The 18,054-nt window shown below is 40.3% G+C and overlaps 1 protein-coding gene across 1 annotated transcript in view; it reads left to right on the top strand.

Annotated features, from left to right (window-relative positions):
• Window positions 1-18,054, top strand: part of EP300 (E1A binding protein p300) — an 83,272-nt gene that overhangs the window by 21,553 nt on the left and 43,665 nt on the right. The window contains 4 exon segments of the mRNA XM_021687435.2: window positions 8,385-8,561; window positions 10,206-10,467; window positions 11,305-11,418; window positions 12,413-12,658. Of these exon segments, the coding sequence (XP_021543110.1) occupies window positions 8,385-8,561; window positions 10,206-10,467; window positions 11,305-11,418; window positions 12,413-12,658 (799 nt within the window).

The following is an 18,054-nucleotide window of genomic DNA, read 5'->3' as shown; positions in this document are numbered from 1 at the left end:
ATTCAAGTCAAGGTGTTAAAATTGTTACATGGGACCAGGTCCTAAAATTACCTCTAAGAGCTAATTATATTCATTACATTTCTTCCAAAATTCTTAAAGAGTTCTAATGATATTTAAGAATCAGGAATTAAGGAAGTTTTCAGTGAGACTTGAAGATTTGAACCTTCTTGGTAAATGGCAGTGGCTTTTGTACACAGTTCTTTTTTATGGGTGAATCTATGGTTCAGAGTGTGCACGCAGGTTGTGACATTACTACTTAGAACATTCTTCCAAAGCCTAACAGTGGTTAATGGGGAAAAACTTGGATCATATCCTCTTTTAATCTAGTCTTTGATTTTAGAGTTAACATAAGATAAAGACAAAATGTTTTATGTCTTAAAGTTACTTCTGGCTGATTAGTTCAGGAGAGTACAGTGAAGGGCAGAATAGTGCCAATTTGGAATCCTGCTACCTGGGTTGGCATCTGCGCTGTTACCATAGTCGTCGTCCTCTTCAGCTGCATATTGCCAAGCTTCTTGGTTAAATTGTTTCACTCTCCAACAACGTCGCAAAATATTCTGTCTGCCTCCTTAAAAATGCTGGTGACAAAAGAAAGAAACATTTTTGAAAATCCTTTCCCTAATAGCTGCTCTTTATGTATGAGGAAAGAGATGAAGTTAATCATCGTAGTTAATGGTATGGACTGTGGAGCTTTACTGCCTGGGTTAAAGATGAACTCAGTCACTCACATAGTAGCTATATTACCTTGGACAGCTTGCTTGCTATACCTCAGTTTTCCCACCTGTAGAATGGAAATAGTAAAAGTGGGTGTAACCTACCTCGTGGGATTATTGGGGAACTAAGTGATTAATAGAAGTAAACTCTTTGTGGGCGCCTGTGTGGCTCAGTTGGTTAAGCGACTGCCTTCGGCTCAGGTCATGATCCCAGGGTCCTGGGATCAAGTCCCACATCGGGCTCCCTGCTCGGCGGGAAGCCTGCTTCTCCCTCTCCCACTCCCCCTGCTTGTGTTCCTGCTCTCGCTGTCTCTGTCTCTGTCAAATAAATAAATAAAATCTTTAATAAAAAAAAAAAAAAAAAAAAAAAGAAGTAAACTCTTTGTGAGTGGTATATAGTAAGGACTTGTAGAGAAGTAATAGTAGTGGTAGCAAGTGTTCAGTATTATTGTAGTTCCCATTTTGTGATGTTCTTAAAACTTATGGGGGAGGGGGAGAAGTCAAATCTAGATCACGGAAGTTAAGCTGTAACCTTCTAGAGGCGTAGCTCTTGGCTCTAACGAGATAAACGACCTACCACATGAACAGCTGTTGGCTGGAGGATATGGGAATGCCCACTAGTAGAGACTTCAGTGGATTAATATTCTATACATTTGGTGGAAGAGTAACTTTCTTTGGAATTAAGGACTTTTTATTCAGGAAGTGTTCATTAATATTCTGGAGGGATCCCCCCGCCCTTAGAATTAAAAAAAAAAAAAAAGCTAGGGACGCCTGGTGGGCTCAGTCAGTTAAGCATCTGCCTTCGGCTCAGGTCATGATCTCAGGGTCCTGGGATCGAGCCCCACATTGGCGCTCCCTGCTCAGCGGGGAGTCTGCTTCTCCCTCTGCCTCTCCCCCTGCTCATGTGCGCGCACGCTCTCTCTTCCTCTCTCTCTCTCGCTCACTTAAATAAATAAAATTTTTTGTTTTAAAGGAATAAAAAAATCTGTTCCATGAAAGAGCTTGTTAGGATTAAAGAGATAAGATCGAGAATACTATTAAATAACAACATCAGTATAATTGTACCTAAATTAGTGTTAGGCTCCAAAAGTTAAGGAGCTACTGAATGTTAATAGGTTTAATATGTGTTAGAGCCATTAATTCTAATATCAACCCTATGGTTTTATTCCCATTGTACAGGTGAGGGAACAGAGTCAGGGAATGGGTATTAACAGAGAACTCTTGTCTTTCTGAATTGAAAGTGCATGTTGTTTGGGGCGCCTGGGTGGCTCAGTTGGTTAAGCGTCTGCCTTCGGCTCAGGGTCATGATCTCAGGATCCTGGGATCGAGCCCGGCATTGGGCTCCCTGCTCAGCGGGGAGCCTGGTCTCCCTCTCCCTCTGCCTGCCGCTCCCCCTGCTTATGCTCGCTCTCTCACTATCTCTGTCTCTGTGTCAAATAAAAATAAATTAAAAATCTTTTTTGAAAAGTGCATGTTGTTTATCACTATAGTATAATGTCATTCTATTATTATTCATATATTGATAAGACTTACACAGCTAAAAACATACAACGCTTTTATGTTTCTTACAGCAACAGTCCCTCCTCACTTACTTGTAACCTTATATAGGGGTGATCATTGCTAGACTAGGACCTATAAGAGCAGGAACCTTGCCTGTTTTCTATATTCAGTCTTAGTGATCGCTGGACCTTTCACAGACAGTCTTGGAGCATCCTTTTGTTTTTAAGATTTTATTTATTTATTTATTTGAGAGCACAAAAGGAGGGGCAGATGGGAAGGGAGAGAATCCCAAGCCGACTCCACACTGAGCACAGAGCCGGATATGGGGCTCAATCCTATGAGTTGCAAGATCATGACCTGAGCCAAAATCAAGAGTCAGACACAACCGACTGAGCCACCCAGGTGCCCCATCTTTTTTTTTTTTTTTTTTTTAAGATTTTTAAAATTTACTTTAGAGAGCACAAGCCAGGGTAAGCGGCAGAGGAAGAAAAAGTGGACTCCCCTCTGAGCAGGGAGCCCAAACCGGGGCTCCATCCTAGGACCCCAGGATCGTAACCTGAGCCAAAGGCAGACACTTAACTGACCGAGCCACCCAGGCGCCGCCAGTCACCCTGTCTTGGAGGATCTTTATGTATTACTTTTTAGTTCTTATTCTGTAGTCCTAGATCTGGGGGATGACAAATCCTAACCCTCCTTTCCTCTGACTCTGGTTACCTCACATGTTGTGAAGAATTGTGTGTTACTTGGCATCTGGATAGATTGATATCCAAATTTTGTATGAATTGTGACTGATGATTATTTATTTATTCATTATTTATTTATTTATTATTTATTTGACAGTGAGAGAGGGAACACAAGCAGGGGGAGTGGGAGAGGGAGAATCAAGCTTCCTGCTGAGCAGGGAGCCCGATGTGGGGCTTGATCCCAGGACCCTGGGATCATGACCTGAGCCACCCAGGCGCCCCTGAAATTGATATTAAAAAAACAAAAACACCTCTTCATTTAAATGAATATTGGCCTTAGGAATAATTCCCTTCTTTCTTTTTCTCATTTAAAAATTTTTTTGAGAAGGTAGGAACAGTAATATCATTTTTGGAGTTTTTCTCTTAAAATTAACATCAGTAGTGATGGTCTTTGGCATATGATGTTAAAGAGTATTTAACCTATAAAATTTTAAAGTATAAGAGCAGTGATTGATCTGTTTTAGAACTTGGATCAGCCAGGAGTGAAGCAGATAGGAAGGACCAGTTGGGACCGCAGGTATTAAGTGTAAAGAAAGGAGGGAGAATCCATGTTGAGAGAAAGACTAATTATAAATGCTGTAATCTGACAGGTTTGAAAGAGGAGAGTTTTTTTTGTTTTGTTTTTAAAGATTTTATTTATTTATTTGACATAGCACAAACAAGGGGAGCGGCAGGGGGAGAGGAAGAAGCAGGCTTCCCTCTGATCAGGGAGCCCGATGCGGGGCTTGATCCCAGGACCCCGGGATCACGACCTGAGCCGAAGGCAGATGCCCAACAACTGAGCCACCCAGGCGCCCCAAAGAGGAGAGTTTATACCCAAATTTACCATCTAGATGGATGTGGTTTTAGGTGTGTAATAACAGTTTGAGGGATAGTCCCAGTGGGGTGATGAGGCCTCCTAAACTAAGGCATTGGTATAGGAGTAATGGGAACGAGTCTGAAAAGTAATGTTTAGGATTTGCTGTAGGTTCTAAGAGATCCCTCGTCTTCCTTGTTTATCATTGTACCCTCAGTTATTAACGTAGTGTCTGGCATCTAACTTAGATACGGATTTACATAAAGTAGTGTAACATGTTACATAACATGGGCATTTATTAAATCCAGTAGGTAGTAGGAAATGTCTGATTGTAGTTTAATTTTGTTTTTATTATTTGATGAATCTTGGAGTCACATGCATGGTACTGGTTTGAGTTACTGTGGTGCCTGCAAATATTATTAAGGGATTTTTTTTCTCTGTGCTAAATATTCCCAAACAATTATTTTCTTAATACTTGAGGTACTACTTTTATTTTTCCTATATTTGCCAATTATTGCCACTGTCGGGTGTTTTTTGAGTTCCTGTGCTCCATGAGTTTCTGCTTTTAATATATTGAAAACTTAGAAAAAACCTGTAGAGTCAGATTTTTTTTTTTTTAAGGATTTATTTATTTGAGAGAGAGAGAATGAGGGAGGGGCAGAGGGAGAGCTGAGCCAGGGACACCTCCTCCCTCCCCCCCACGCAGGGCTCCCTCCCAGGACTCTGGGATCATGACCTGAGCTGAAGGCAGACGCTTAACAGACTGAGCCACCCAGATGTCAGATTTTTTTAAAAAAAGAAGAGAGAGTCCCCTGAGGTGTTTTTTGTTTTAGTTGCCTAGAACTGTTGTGGCTTCCTGGTCTCCTGGTCCTCTGCCTTTTCCGTTTAGGTGGTTATCTGTATCCTTGTGATGCAGGTAGGTGGTGGGGAGTTGGACATCAGGATCACTTGAGATAAAGAGAAGGGGAACAAGATCAAATAAGGAACTACAGTGCAGCAGACATTAAGTCCAGTATATTCCCTTCCTGTTATATTTGGTGGGGGAGTACTGGAAGTTAGCGAGATCGAAAGGATAGGGATGGGAGATGGGGAGATTGGTTGTATTCTGTCTAAAACTGGCAGCAGAACTCTGAGGAAGACAGAAAAGCCAAAAGCCTGAGAGTCTTGGTTGGTCAGAGGGACCAGAAGTGTCAGGAATGAATTACTGCTGACAGACCAGCAGTCGGTGCAGTCTGTATATTTGAGACCATGGTCCACTTTGGAGTTTCTAGGTAATGCATTGTAATTGGGAAAACAAGCAATGTCAGGAACTGGTTGAAACCCAGTTGTAAGCAGGTAAGGCAGTGTCTATGTGAACAAATGTGAAGGACCAGATTCTACTGTGATATATTTGAGTAGAGATATTATGCTTATCAAGAGACATCAAGGCAGCTTACAAATTCCTGTGTTTTATTTTCGTAAATAGTGGACTCCTAAAAGCTTAATTTATTGTCTTTTGGTCTTTTATGGTCTGTCCTGCAGATTCTTTGTTAGAAGAGCTTTCATTTTATGTCTGTCATGAATTTCTATGCTAGTAGGAAACACAGTCAGGTGAACTGTAACTCCCCCACATGTAGGCTCATGTATTATTAGAACTATATTCATATAAATATTAGTACTTTAAAAGCATATGGAGGAACAGCACTTGCAGCCACACTTGAAACTACCAAAAGAAACCTGAACTTGGCGTTTAAGCCTGTTTCTGTATTTGATAGTCTCTATAATCTTTTGGCCAGATTCACTTAGGGAATTACAGTTATCGGAGACTGAAGCAGTTAGCTTTTCACTCTGGATGCTTCCTGTTCAGGCTACCCCATTCTTGTATGCTTTCCCCCAAACCTTGCCACTTCCCTCAGGCTTATTCCCTTAGTTATCTCATTTGGAAACTGTAAATGTTCTTTAATTTTTCATTACAGGCAAACCTTTAAACTGATAAACATCATATTCCTAAAAAATCTCAGAGTATATGTACTCAGAGTATAGATACTGCATAAGATTTTTTTTTTTTTTAAAGATTTTATTTTTATTATTTATTTGAGAGAGAATGAGAGAGAGCACATGAGAGGGGGGAGGGTCGGGAGGGTCAGAGGGAGAAGCAGACTCCCTGCCAAGCAAGGAGCCCGATGCGGGACTCGATCCCGGGACTCCAGGATCATGACCTGAGCCGAAGGCAGTCGCTCAACCAACTGAGCCACCCAGGCGCCCCGATACTGCATATGATTTAAAGAACAGTTTTATTTACAGAGGTTTATGTGTTTATGACTTATATTTTTGTTTTCCTGAGTCAACGGGCTCTTTTGTCGATTAGGATTAGGGCATTGGGGCTACAAAGATAAGTGAACTAAGGTTCTTACCCTTACTATGTGTGGTCTGGGGGGATAAAAGAGGCATGCATTTTATCACCTGTGTTGTATTATAAATGCACAAACATGGGCGCCTGGGTGGCTCAGTTGGTTAGGCGACTGCCTTCGGCTCGGGTCGTGATCCTGGAGTCCCGGGATCGAGTCCCGCATCGGGCTCCCTGCTCGGCAGGGAGTCTGCTTCTCCCTCTGACCCTCCTCCCTCTCATGCTCTCTGTCTCTCATTCTCTCTCTCTCTCAAATAAATAAATAAAATCTTTAAAAAAAAAAAGATTCATTAAAAAAAATAAAAAATAAAAAATAAATGCACAAACATTTATTAGGGTAGAAAAAACTCTTTAGCGGTCTAGAACAATAGATGCTTCACAGAGATGGTAACTTTTGAAATGTATCTTAGAGGATGAGTAGAATCTGTAGCTGCTTCTTAATTAGGTTGTACCAATTAAGTAAGCAACAAAAAATGAAAATTGGACTGCCTCTTTGTGAACTAAGTATTTTATTTCCTTTACAGGTTATCGTTCAGGAATCAAATAGGAAGGGAGGGTATGCCACAGCCTAGTAATAGGGGAAAGGAAAATCTTTAAGGCAAATGCTAGAGATTTAAGAAACAAGTTGCTCCTCAGATTTGCAAGTTAATGGGTACAGGCTATAGTAGGATACCGTGGATAGATAGGCCTGATGAACATCATGAAGGCTCTGGGTAGAAAATAGAAGAGACAGAAGGCAAGAAAACCTGTTGGACACGGTCTACACAAGCTGTGAGGAGGGGCTTGAATTAAGACAGTGACAGCGGACTGGGGACAGTTTTAGGGTGTGTGTGTGTGTGTATTTAGAGGTAGAATTTGAAGACCCCTCTGATAGAATTGGATCTGGCTAAGAAGAATAGAAATCTAGTATGACTGCTTTTAATTGGGTAGTAGTACTAGTCTCCTTAGTTTCTATTCTGAGAGCTTTGCTGTATGTTTTTAGTAGGTGGTGTTTGACTACTGGTGGGTTCCTCTATGGAAGAATAGGATTGTAAGTTGCATCATTGCAATCAGTAAAACATTTGGCTTCTGAATAAATACTCTGTTCTTTAAATTAATAACTATACAATATGATCGCTCCAGACTGTCGTAAATACAGACAAAAGTCTACTTTTTAAAATATATACGGGTTACAGAGAAACTCAGATTACTTTAGGAGCCAAGCAGGTAATTTAATGAATAAAGCAGCTAGGTTTAAGACTTCAAGGAATGATGTGTACTCTGAAGTTTGCATGTTCTGTCTAAGGGATTCAGATTTCAAAAGTTTTAAAATCACTGTGCTGCCATATCCCTAAATGAAAAAGGACATATTCCCTAAATTATGTTTTCTACCTTGTATGTGAACAAAATGCTGGACTAAGCATTCAAATCCACACACTCTAACATATTTAGGGATTAGGTCATTTATTGAGTTTATTAAGCCGTATTTTGTACATTAAATAAAAATGCATCTATTTCATTCAAGCGAAGATGAATGGCAAACCTTGATTTGTAGATACAGCTTAGTGAAGATGCTTATAAGTTTTTCTAAAACACATTTATCTCAAATATTTACAGAAAATAGCCCTGTAAATTTACTCTGCCTGAGCTGAAGCCCTTAAATCTTAATTTTTTTTTAATAATTTCTTTTTTAGGGGCGCCTGGGTGGCTCAGTTGGTTAAGCGACTGCCTTCGGCTCAGGTCATGATCCTGGAGTCCTGGGATCGAGTCCCGCATCGGGCTCCCTGCTCGACGGAGAGTCTGCTTCTCCCTCTGACCCTCCTCCCTCTCATTCCCTCTGTCTCAAATAAATAAATAAAATCTTTAAAAAAAAATTTCTTTTTTAAAGATTTTATTTATTTGAGAGAGTGAGTGAGCAAGAGAAAGCACAAGAGAGTGTGCACAAGTTGGCGGGGAGGGGCAAGAGGGAGAAGCAGACTCCCGGCTAAGCAGGGAGCCCAACTCAGTGCGTGATCCCAGGGCCCCAGGATCACGACCTGAGCCTAAGGCAGATGCTTAACCGACTGAGCTACCTAGGCGCCCCCCCCCATAAATCTTAATCTTTGAAAACATATGAGTATTTTCATGAAGATACTTCTATAGTCTGTTTATAACAGCAGAGAACTACTTTTAAAATTGTCTTTATAAATTAGGAAGTGGAAAAGGAATAGTAATGTTCTGTTAATGCAGGGAATAAGATTTAATTTCTTGTCTGTTTTTATTCTTAGATGGGGATGATGAACAACCCTAATCCTTATGGTTCACCATACACTCAGAATTCTGGACAGCAGATTGGAGCCGGTGGCCTTGGTCTCCAGATTCAGACAAAGTCTGTACTACCAAATAACTTATCTCCATTTGCAATGGACAAAAAGGCAGTTCCTGGTGGAGGAATGCCCAACATGGTGGGTAGTAATCTGTCTACAGATTTGTCTTTAAACTGGCATTTTGACAAAAGAACTGTGTTAAACTTTCATGCTGTCTGCTATACACACTAGGACGTAATGGATGGACCCCATGATTGAGGAGGCTTGTGCCTTCCTTCCATTTCCCATGGGTTTTGTTTCTTACAGTATTGTTCAGTAAGGGTGCTTGGCCAAATGGGAGCAAGTGGGGCTTCTACAACGAAAATTTTGTGGCCTGCTGTACTACATATCTTCTGCTTGTTAGCATTTCTATGGAATAGGAAAGTAGAACCTTTCTCCTTGGAAGGACTCTGTGGCAAAGGATTCCAGCTCTCAATGACCGTATTTACTGATTTGTATCTGATATTGCCATACAAGAGTAACCTCCCTCAAAGTTACACATTGTTTTATTTTTATTTATTTATTTATTTATTCATTTATTTAAAGATTTTATTTTTTTATTATTTATTTGAGAGAGCATGAGAGCAGGGAGGGTCAGAGGGAGAAGCAGACTCCCCACTGAGCAGGGAGCCTGAAGGGGACTCAATCCTGGGATGCCAGGATCATGACCTGAGCCGAAGGCAGTTGCTTAACCGATTGAGCCACCCAGGCGTCCCGTTACACATTGTTTTAAACAGTGATTTTTGTTTTGGGAATCTCCAAAGCTTCTAACATTGCTATTTTTCTTTCTTTTTTCGGTGCAAAAGGGAATTAAAGCACGGGGACAAAGACCCATAGTCAGAAAGAGCTGCTGCTTGCTATTTTTCTAAAGTAAAACAATTTCTAGTTGTAAATTTGTTTAGTCCCTGTTCACCTTTGGAAAAAATTGTCCTGTAGAAATGCTACTTCTCTTCCAGATTTTTATTTTTATTTTTTGCTTTGTGTCATATATTCACTGAATTGCCTGTATTTCAGATACTTTAAGTACTAGAGATATAAAAATGAATAAAACAGGGCATCTCTGTCCCCAGAAATGTTTACTTTTTTCACTAGGGGAAAAGGGGGGCTTCGTAATTACAAAAATTAATTTTTCACCCACCTAAAAGGCAGTGCTGGGTCTCCCAAGGAGTTCTTCATTGTTACTGTGTTTCAAAACCTGATTTGAACATTCTCTTCACTACAGACTCCTTGCCTTTTCCTCTCCCAGCCCAGCTTATCATGCTCTTTTTTTTTTTTTGCTTTGCATACTATATATACTTTGACTATATTACTTAGTAATGTAACTTTGTTTTCTTATTGAGCTTCTTGATGGTAGGAACCGTTGTTTATTTACCTTGGACTCACCTGTGGCACATGGTAGACTGTCCTTAAAGGTTTTTTTTGTTTTTTTTTTTTAAGATTTTTTATTTATTTATTTGACCGAGAGAGAGACAGCGAGAGAGAGAACACAAGCAGGGGGAGTGGGAGAGGGAGAAGCAGGTTTCCTGCCGAGCAGGGAGCTTTATGCGGGGCTCGATCCCAGGACCCCGGGATCATGACCTGAGCTGAAGGCAGACGCTTAACGACTGAGCCACCCGGCGCCCCTGTCCTTAAAGGTTTTAATTGAAAATGTCTAGGTCTATATTTATTAAAGAGCACACTGCGACACACCTATAGACCTAGATATTTTCAACGTTAAATGTATCTGTTGTTTTTTTCCCTTAGGGTCAACAGCAGGCCCCACAGGTCCAGCAGCCAGGCCTTGTGACTCCAGTAGCCCAAGGGATGGGTTCTGGAGCGCATACAGCTGATCCAGAGAAGCGCAAGCTCATCCAGCAGCAGCTTGTTCTCCTTTTGCATGCTCACAAGTGCCAGCGCCGGGAGCAGGCTAATGGGGAAGTGAGGCAGTGCAACCTTCCCCACTGTCGCACAATGAAGAACGTCCTAAACCACATGACACACTGCCAGTCAGGCAAGTCCTGCCAAGGTGAGTGGGCTCAAAGGGTTTCTGTGGTCAGCAATTAACATTTAGAGTCCAAGAGAAAATGTGATCTACTCTATTTTGAAACTCCTTTACTGATAATGTCTTAACTCCATATTAGGATGTGATAAAATTCAGTATCATTTTGTCAGTATCTAGGGATGGTAGAAATTTTAAAGGATATCTCTTTTGTGGTGATCCTTATTGACTTTGATTTGCCCCAGCATAGCATACTTTAAATATTATCGAGGATTTGCTAACTATCAGATAGGCAAATACTAAAACAGTGTTACCCAGCTTAATGCATTTTGTATATTTATGGAGTCATTAGAAATCTGTGGGTTTTTTGTTTTTTGTTTTTTTTTTTTAAGGTTTTTATTTATTTATTTGACAGAGAGACACAGCGAGAGAGGAAACACAAGCAGGGGGAGTGGGAGAGGGAGAAGCAGGCCTCCCGCGGAGCAGGGAGCCCGATATGGGCTCGATCCCAGGACCCTGGGATCATGACCTGAGCCGAAGGCAGACGCTTAACGACTGAGCCACCCAGGCGCCCCTAGAAATCTGTTTTTATAAAGTAGATTGCACATCTTGGTGGAAAATATGGGCTCTGGAGGTTGCTTAAGTTTGAATCCCACTTTGAGTACTCTGACTTTATGCAAATTGGTTAACCAGGTTTTGCCTGTTTTCTCAACTATAAAATGTGAGTGCTAATATCCTGTAGGGATGTTAGGAAGATGAAGTGAGTTAACATTTGTAGCACTTGTTAAGTGATCAGTAAGTTAGCTGATACTAATATAAAAAAGTATAAGCTGCATTTGAAAAAATTATTTTTCTTCTTTTTAGTGGCACACTGTGCTTCTTCTCGACAAATCATTTCACACTGGAAGAATTGTACAAGGCATGATTGTCCTGTGTGTCTCCCCCTTAAAAATGCTGGAGATAAGAGAAACCAACAGTGTAAGTGATTAAATCTTTTGAAGCTTTTATACCGAAAATATTCTTAGACTCTTACCACATGCAGTTTGGTGGGATTTAGAGTACTTCTTGATTTTGTGAAGTTCTGTGTCTTCCTTGTGCTATCCTACTAGGTTGTTTCCACTCCTGTTAACTTCATATTAATGAGATTAGAATTGATCTGCTTATTACCTAAAGTAAGATCTAGAAACTGTTAATAGTCATTGTTTAAAAACGGTGAATTTATACTTCATTTTTACATTCGTGAAAACTGAAAAGACAGTAACATTGGGCAAGTTACTCTTTTATACTTGTGGTCTAATAGAGATAATTTGAAACTAAAGAGAAAGGAAAAAAGTTTGAGATTATTTTTAGAAGCTTGGGATGTTGAGGAGCTTTTCTTAGAGAAAGACAAAAGTAGAAAGATTTAAGTGCAGCTACCACACCTCCTCTCTAGAAACAAAACATTAAGCATTTAGGGCTGAAAAGATAAATTTGGAAATATATGTATAGCATGTGAAGAAGGAATTAAGTACCATAAATTAGAGAAGTCATAAACAACCCAGGAGAAAATTGGGATAAGGAAATAGTATAATAGAGGGAGGAGGACATACCAAAAAATTCACTATTAAATTAAGAAATGAAATAAGGTGCTATTTGTCTCACATCACATTGGCAGAAATGATGCTCTCTGGTGTTGGTATTTGTGTGGCTCTGAGTCATTCATACACTGTTGGTGGGAACACTGATACAGCCTGTAGGGAAGGGAGGCTTTTGGGTATTCTGGATCAAAAGCCTCTCATGCCAGTGACCCTCTTTTGACCATTCAGTTCTGCATCTAGACATTTTTTTAAGGAAATAATGAGAAACAAGATGCATGTACTGAGATGTTTCATAATCACATAACTAATTTGGTGTCTTTTAAATTCATGATGGGTTAGTCTACTTTTCTTACATCTTTAACATTATAATCCCATTTTTTTTTTGTCTCCTCTAGCAATTCTGACTGGAGCACCAGTTGGACTTGGAAATACTAGCTCTCTAGGGGTGGGTCAACAGTCTACCCCCAGCCTAAGCACTGTTAGTCAGATTGATCCCAGCTCTATAGAAAGGGCATATGCAGCTCTTGGGCTGCCCTATCAAGTAAATCAAATGCCGACGCAGCCCCAGGTGCAAGCAAAGAACCAGCAGAATCAGCAGTCTGGGCAATCTCCCCAAGGCATGCGGCCCATGAGCAACATGAGTAAGTTTGTGTCCTCTCTGGTGACAGATGTGATGTTGGTTATATATCTAAATGCCATGTAATATGCAGAATTACCTCCTTAGTTTATTTTAGTCTAACTGTGTGTGTGTCTGTCCCCACTCTTAATTTTTTTTGTTACATGATTTCTTTTAAGGTATTTTTTTTTTTAAGTCTTTATTTATTTGTCAGAGAGAGAGCACAAGCCAGGGGGAGCAGCAGAGGGAGAGGGAGAAGCAGCAGGGAGCCCAGTGTGGGGCTCCATCCCAGGACCCTGGGATCATGACCTGAGCCAAAGGCAGATACTTAAAACCGACTGAGCCACCCAGGTGTCCCACGTGATTAATTCTTGAAGTAATTTTTTAAAGATTGTAGTAGAAAAGTCTCATCACAGTCAGTATACCAGAGGCAACTGCTAGTGATTTATATCTTTCTTAATTCTTTCATGCATATGTGAATTTGTATTTCTAGAAATGTGGTCTTGTGTGTTACTCTATAACAGACTATTTCTTTAACACAATTCAGGACATCTTTCATTTTATATACCCATGTATCCTTCTTAATGGTTGAAGAGTATTTCATTTTATAGAACAGTCTTTTACACATAGACATTTAGGTTTCCTTCTCCCTCGTCTCCCCCATCTTAAACCGCACACAGAAATTGTTGTGGGGGCCCCTGGGTGACTCAGTTGGTTAAGCGTCTGCCTTTGGCTCAGGTCATGATCCCAGGGTTGGGGATCAAGTCATGCGTCGGGCTCCCTGCACAGTGGGGAGCCTGCTTCTCTCTCTCCTCCCTGCTCATGATCTTTCTTGCTATCTCTGTCGCTTTCTGTCTCTCTTTCAAATAAATAAAATCTTTTTTAAAAAAAAAACAAAAAGGAAAGGAAATTGTTATATTTTGGTTTGAGGTGTGTAGAAATGAATGTGGTTATTAATACAGATTCCCATATTCTTGGTAAAGTAGTGTGCCTTTTGAAATAGCTTATTGAATGTATATGTTTACTTAACTTCTTCCTATGATATGACTGAGAAGGAAGGGGAAGAATGAGCAGTGTTCTAGTATCCTAATTTGGGGCATATTTTTCTTTTCCTCTAATTGTGTAGTGAAGTAAAGGAGATTTGCATTTAGATTGTATCCCTTTGCTGTTAAGAAGTTGAACATCTAAGCAATTTTGTTTAAATAAATAAGTAGGTCCACTGGTGAGTCAGTGACTTTTAATACCTTGCCTCTTTATTCTAAAATTGTCCTTGGTGATGAGTTCTTCTGTAACTAGAAAACAGTCTGGGGGCGTCTGGGTGGCACAGTCATTTAAGCATCCAACTCTTGGTTTCGACTCAGGTCATGATCTCAGGGTCCTGGGATCAAGCCCCACAGTCAAGCTCTGTGCTCAGTGCGGAGTCTGTTTGAGATTCTTTTTCCCTATCCCTCTGCCCCTCTCACTTGTGCTGTCTGTCTCCTTAAATAAATCTTTAAAAAAAAAAAAAGTCTGGTTCTGTATGATCCACCGTGTTTTTTCCTATGAAGTCCATTGTCTTCCTTAGGTTAATATTTATAGTAAGCTTTAGTTTCTGCCCATTATTGTTCAGTTCCAAATGAGGAAACAAAATTGGGCATACTGCTCTTACAAAAATGTAATCTTGTCGATTTTTGTGCTTTTTAACTTAACGAAATGTACATCATTCCTTGATGGGCAGTGCAAACTTGTTAAATAATTATTGAGTGAGGAGTTTAAAAAACTAGACCAGAAACCGGGATGAAGAGCTAATCCTGCCTTTTCAGGCTAGTTTTCAAACTCTTATGTTTCAAATACATGAAAGGGGTCAGAAATAGAGATCTGGGGACTTCATTTCACCCCTCTTCATCTTTTTTTTACTTAAGATTGCTTTTTTCTTCTTTCTTCCCATGTTACCCAAAGTGTTACCCAAACTCCTCTTGAGTTTTAGGATCTCAACCCAGTGCTGTTGTCTTAACTGTGCCTGGCCTGGATTTTCATTTTTGTAATTGGTTATTTCCCATTAATTTTTCAAATTTTCTGTGTTTAATTCCTAGTTTTGTTCTTTTTGTCTCCTCTTGTATCATCTATGTATGTATGTTTGCATATAGCCACAAAATCATTTGAAAGTTAGCTTCTTGAGATTTCTTTTCCCCTTTTCTCAGTGTCTTTTTTTTTTTTTTTAAGATTTTATTTATTTATTTGACACAGAGAGAGAGATAGCGAGAGCAGGAACACAAGCAGGGGGAGTGGGAGAGCGAGAAGCAGGCTTCCTGCCGAGCAGGGAGCCCGATGCGGGACTCGATCCCAGGACCCTGGGATCATGACCTGAGCTGAAGGCAGACGCTTAACGACTGAGCCACCCAGGTGCCCCAGGAAGGGAAGATCTTAAGCAGACTCTGCACTCACTGTGGAGCCCATTGTGGGGCTCAGTCTCACAACCCTGAGATCATAACCTGAGCCAAAACCAAGAGTTGGATGCTTAACCAGCTGCGCCACCCAGGCACCCCAGCAATTTATTAGTTTTAATCTAAACTTTATGCTTCTGAGTAATGTTTGGAGTAAGGATTACTATAAATTGATTTTTGGGGGGTACTTAAAGTGATCCTTTCAAGCTTCTATTTTTAGAGTTTTATAATGGATTTTACTAGGAATATAATGATTTTGATGATCAGAAATAATGACTCTGGAGTTGCATCTTGGCCTTAGCCTAGAGCCATATTATCAGAAGGAGTAAAGAAATACACAGTTCAATACTCAAAATTAGTGTTAACTGTATTTTTTTGATATCTCATGATTTTGAAATACTAAACCAGACTGTTTTCACTTCTGTTTTCTTTCACTAATGGTTTTTATTTTAGGACACTAGGTTTGAACCTGATATAGTAGACTGTATCCACAAATGGGACTATGTTGTATCCTCCAACAGTGTAGGATTTTTATGGCATTTGTAAACAAAAGCAGTTTACTTGAGTATATTTCCATTTGCTCAGCAACCTAAAATGTTTATCTTTTGTGTTTTTCCAAGATCGGACTCCCAAGTGGTTAGTGCTGTCAGGTCTCACCCATATTATTTTAACCCTAAAGTATTGTTGGGGACTCTGACAAGAGGGCAGGTTGGATATATAATCAGAAATCCAGGGGAAAACTTGGTCAGGAAATTTGAGACATAAAAACATTTTTTGTATCCTCCTTTATAGCAGTGTAAAATACTCTAGGTTCGGGGGGCCTGGGTCGCTCAGTTGTTTAGCGTCTGCCTTCAGCTCAGGTCATGATCCCAGGGTCCTGGGATCGAGCCCCGCATCGGGCTCCCTGCTCGGCGGGAAGCCTGCTTCTCCCTCTCCCATTCCCCCTGCTTGTGTTCCTGCTCTCGCTATCTCTCTCTCTGTCAAATAAATAAAATATTTTTTTAAAAAGTTAAAAAAAATGCTCTAGGTTCTTCATAATTGTTGCAGATTTAAGGTAAAGGTAATATTTCTTTCCCCTATATGAATACATATTTTTCTTCTAAATTTTAGTTTGGAGTTTTCAAAACCTACCTAAAAGTTGTAATACTCCAGTAAAGACCATATACATATCTTTTACTTAGATTTCTTTATTCTCAGCATTTTTTGCCAAATTTGCTTTATTTTTTTATTTTTTTTAAGATTTTATTTATTTATTTGAGAGAGAGAGAGAAACAGCATGAGAGGGGATAGGGTCAGAGGGAGAAGCAGGCTCCCCGCTGAGCCGGGAGCCCGATGTGGGACTCGATCCCAGGACTCCGGGATCATGACCTGAGCCGAAGGCAGTCACTTAACCAACTGAGCCACCCAGGCGCCCGCAAATTTGCTTTATTTTTGTGTGTTCTTGAGCTGTCCTGACATTTGACTGCTGTTTCAGCATGTGTTTCCTAATCAGAGATTCTTCTCCATGGCCACAACACCATTGTCATGCCCACAGAATTTAACATTAGTTAATAATGTCTTCTAATGTACAGTCTATATTTTAATTTCTCCAGTTGTCCCCCGAAGTCATTTGGGGTTTTTTCCATTCAGTTTGTTATGTGCCATTTGTTTCTCTTAATCTAGAAGTCATCTCTCCTCTCTTTATTCATCACACATTGACTTTTGATGAACACTGTAGATTGTCCTATAATTTGGATTAGTCTGATTGTTTCCTTGTAGTTAGATCCAGATTAAACATTCTTGGTACGAATATGTCATGTATAGTGGTGTGTATGTTCAGGTTTTAATAATCTCAGCATAAAAATGTTTTGGGACTCTTTATTTGCCTTTAACTGGCCTTTATAGTATCCCTATTCTCTTTATTACTGACCTTCAAATTATTGGTTAGCTATCTTTCAGCTATTTTATGGAAATTCTGGAACTATTTCTGTTAAGAACTCCTGGGTTTTGTTTTGTACTCTCTCTAAAGGCCTTCTGTCTCACTTATTTGTCAGATACAAGTGCTAGTGTATGTTCCGAGGCTGTTGGGTTTTTAGAAAAGGTAGTATTTGTGTTTAATGGGTCTATGTCATAGCATCTTTCCCTGAGGTGTATAGTACTGGGTAGGATGAAGCACTTAAGCAAACCTTTATACTAGTGCTTTTAAGCAGACACATTCACCAGAACAACTTGGGACTCCAGATGTGTCTCCCCCTGTGGCAGAACTGGCTGTAATGCTGGAATCAATTATAAATTTCAGGTACCTTTGATTGACGGGGACATTTGAGTAAATGAGAAACAGCATTCATTCAAATGTGCTATGTGCTGGAAAAAAAATTAAGAAAGGGGCGTGGCCCTTACTTTGAAACATCTCTGGTTTGGATGGGCAAGGAAGCAGTTAAGCAGACAAAACTACAAGATCTCTGTTAACATATATCAGGTTATAGAGATTCTGTAGCCAAAAGGTAGAAACTCTTCTGGAGCCCTAAATTAGAGCTTTTTTGTATAAGACTTCCTTGACCATATTTGACCACATTCTTACAGTCCCTGCTGAGTTCCCTTACTTTATAAAGGTTAGTATGGGGTTTCTCCTAGGGCTTAGAAAACAAAAATACATTCTTTTTTTATCTTTAGAGGGGAAGGAGGGACAAAGAAAGGGAGAGGGGGAGAGAGAATCTTAAGCAGGCTCCATGCCCGGTATGGAGCTAGATCTCACTACCCTGAAATCATGACCTGAGCCAATATCAAGAGTCAGATGCAGGGGGTGCTGGGTGGCTCAGTTACGCTTACATCTGCATTGGGCTCCGGTCATGATTTCAGGGTCCTAGGATCAGCCTGCGTCCTTGGCTCCCTGCTCAGCGGGGAGCCTGCTTCTCCCTCTCCCTCTGCTGTTTCCTTTGCTTGTGTGTGCCCACAAGCGCCCTTTCTCTCTCTCTCTCTCTCTCTCTCTCTCTCTCTCTCTCTCTCTCTCTCTCTCTCT

Source organism: Neomonachus schauinslandi, chromosome 5 (genome assembly GCF_002201575.2).
Source record: "Neomonachus schauinslandi chromosome 5, ASM220157v2, whole genome shotgun sequence".
Lineage (NCBI taxonomy): Eukaryota > Metazoa > Chordata > Mammalia > Carnivora > Phocidae > Neomonachus > Neomonachus schauinslandi.
Note: the sequence above shows the minus strand (reverse complement) of the source record. Positions and strands in the feature narration are given on the sequence as shown.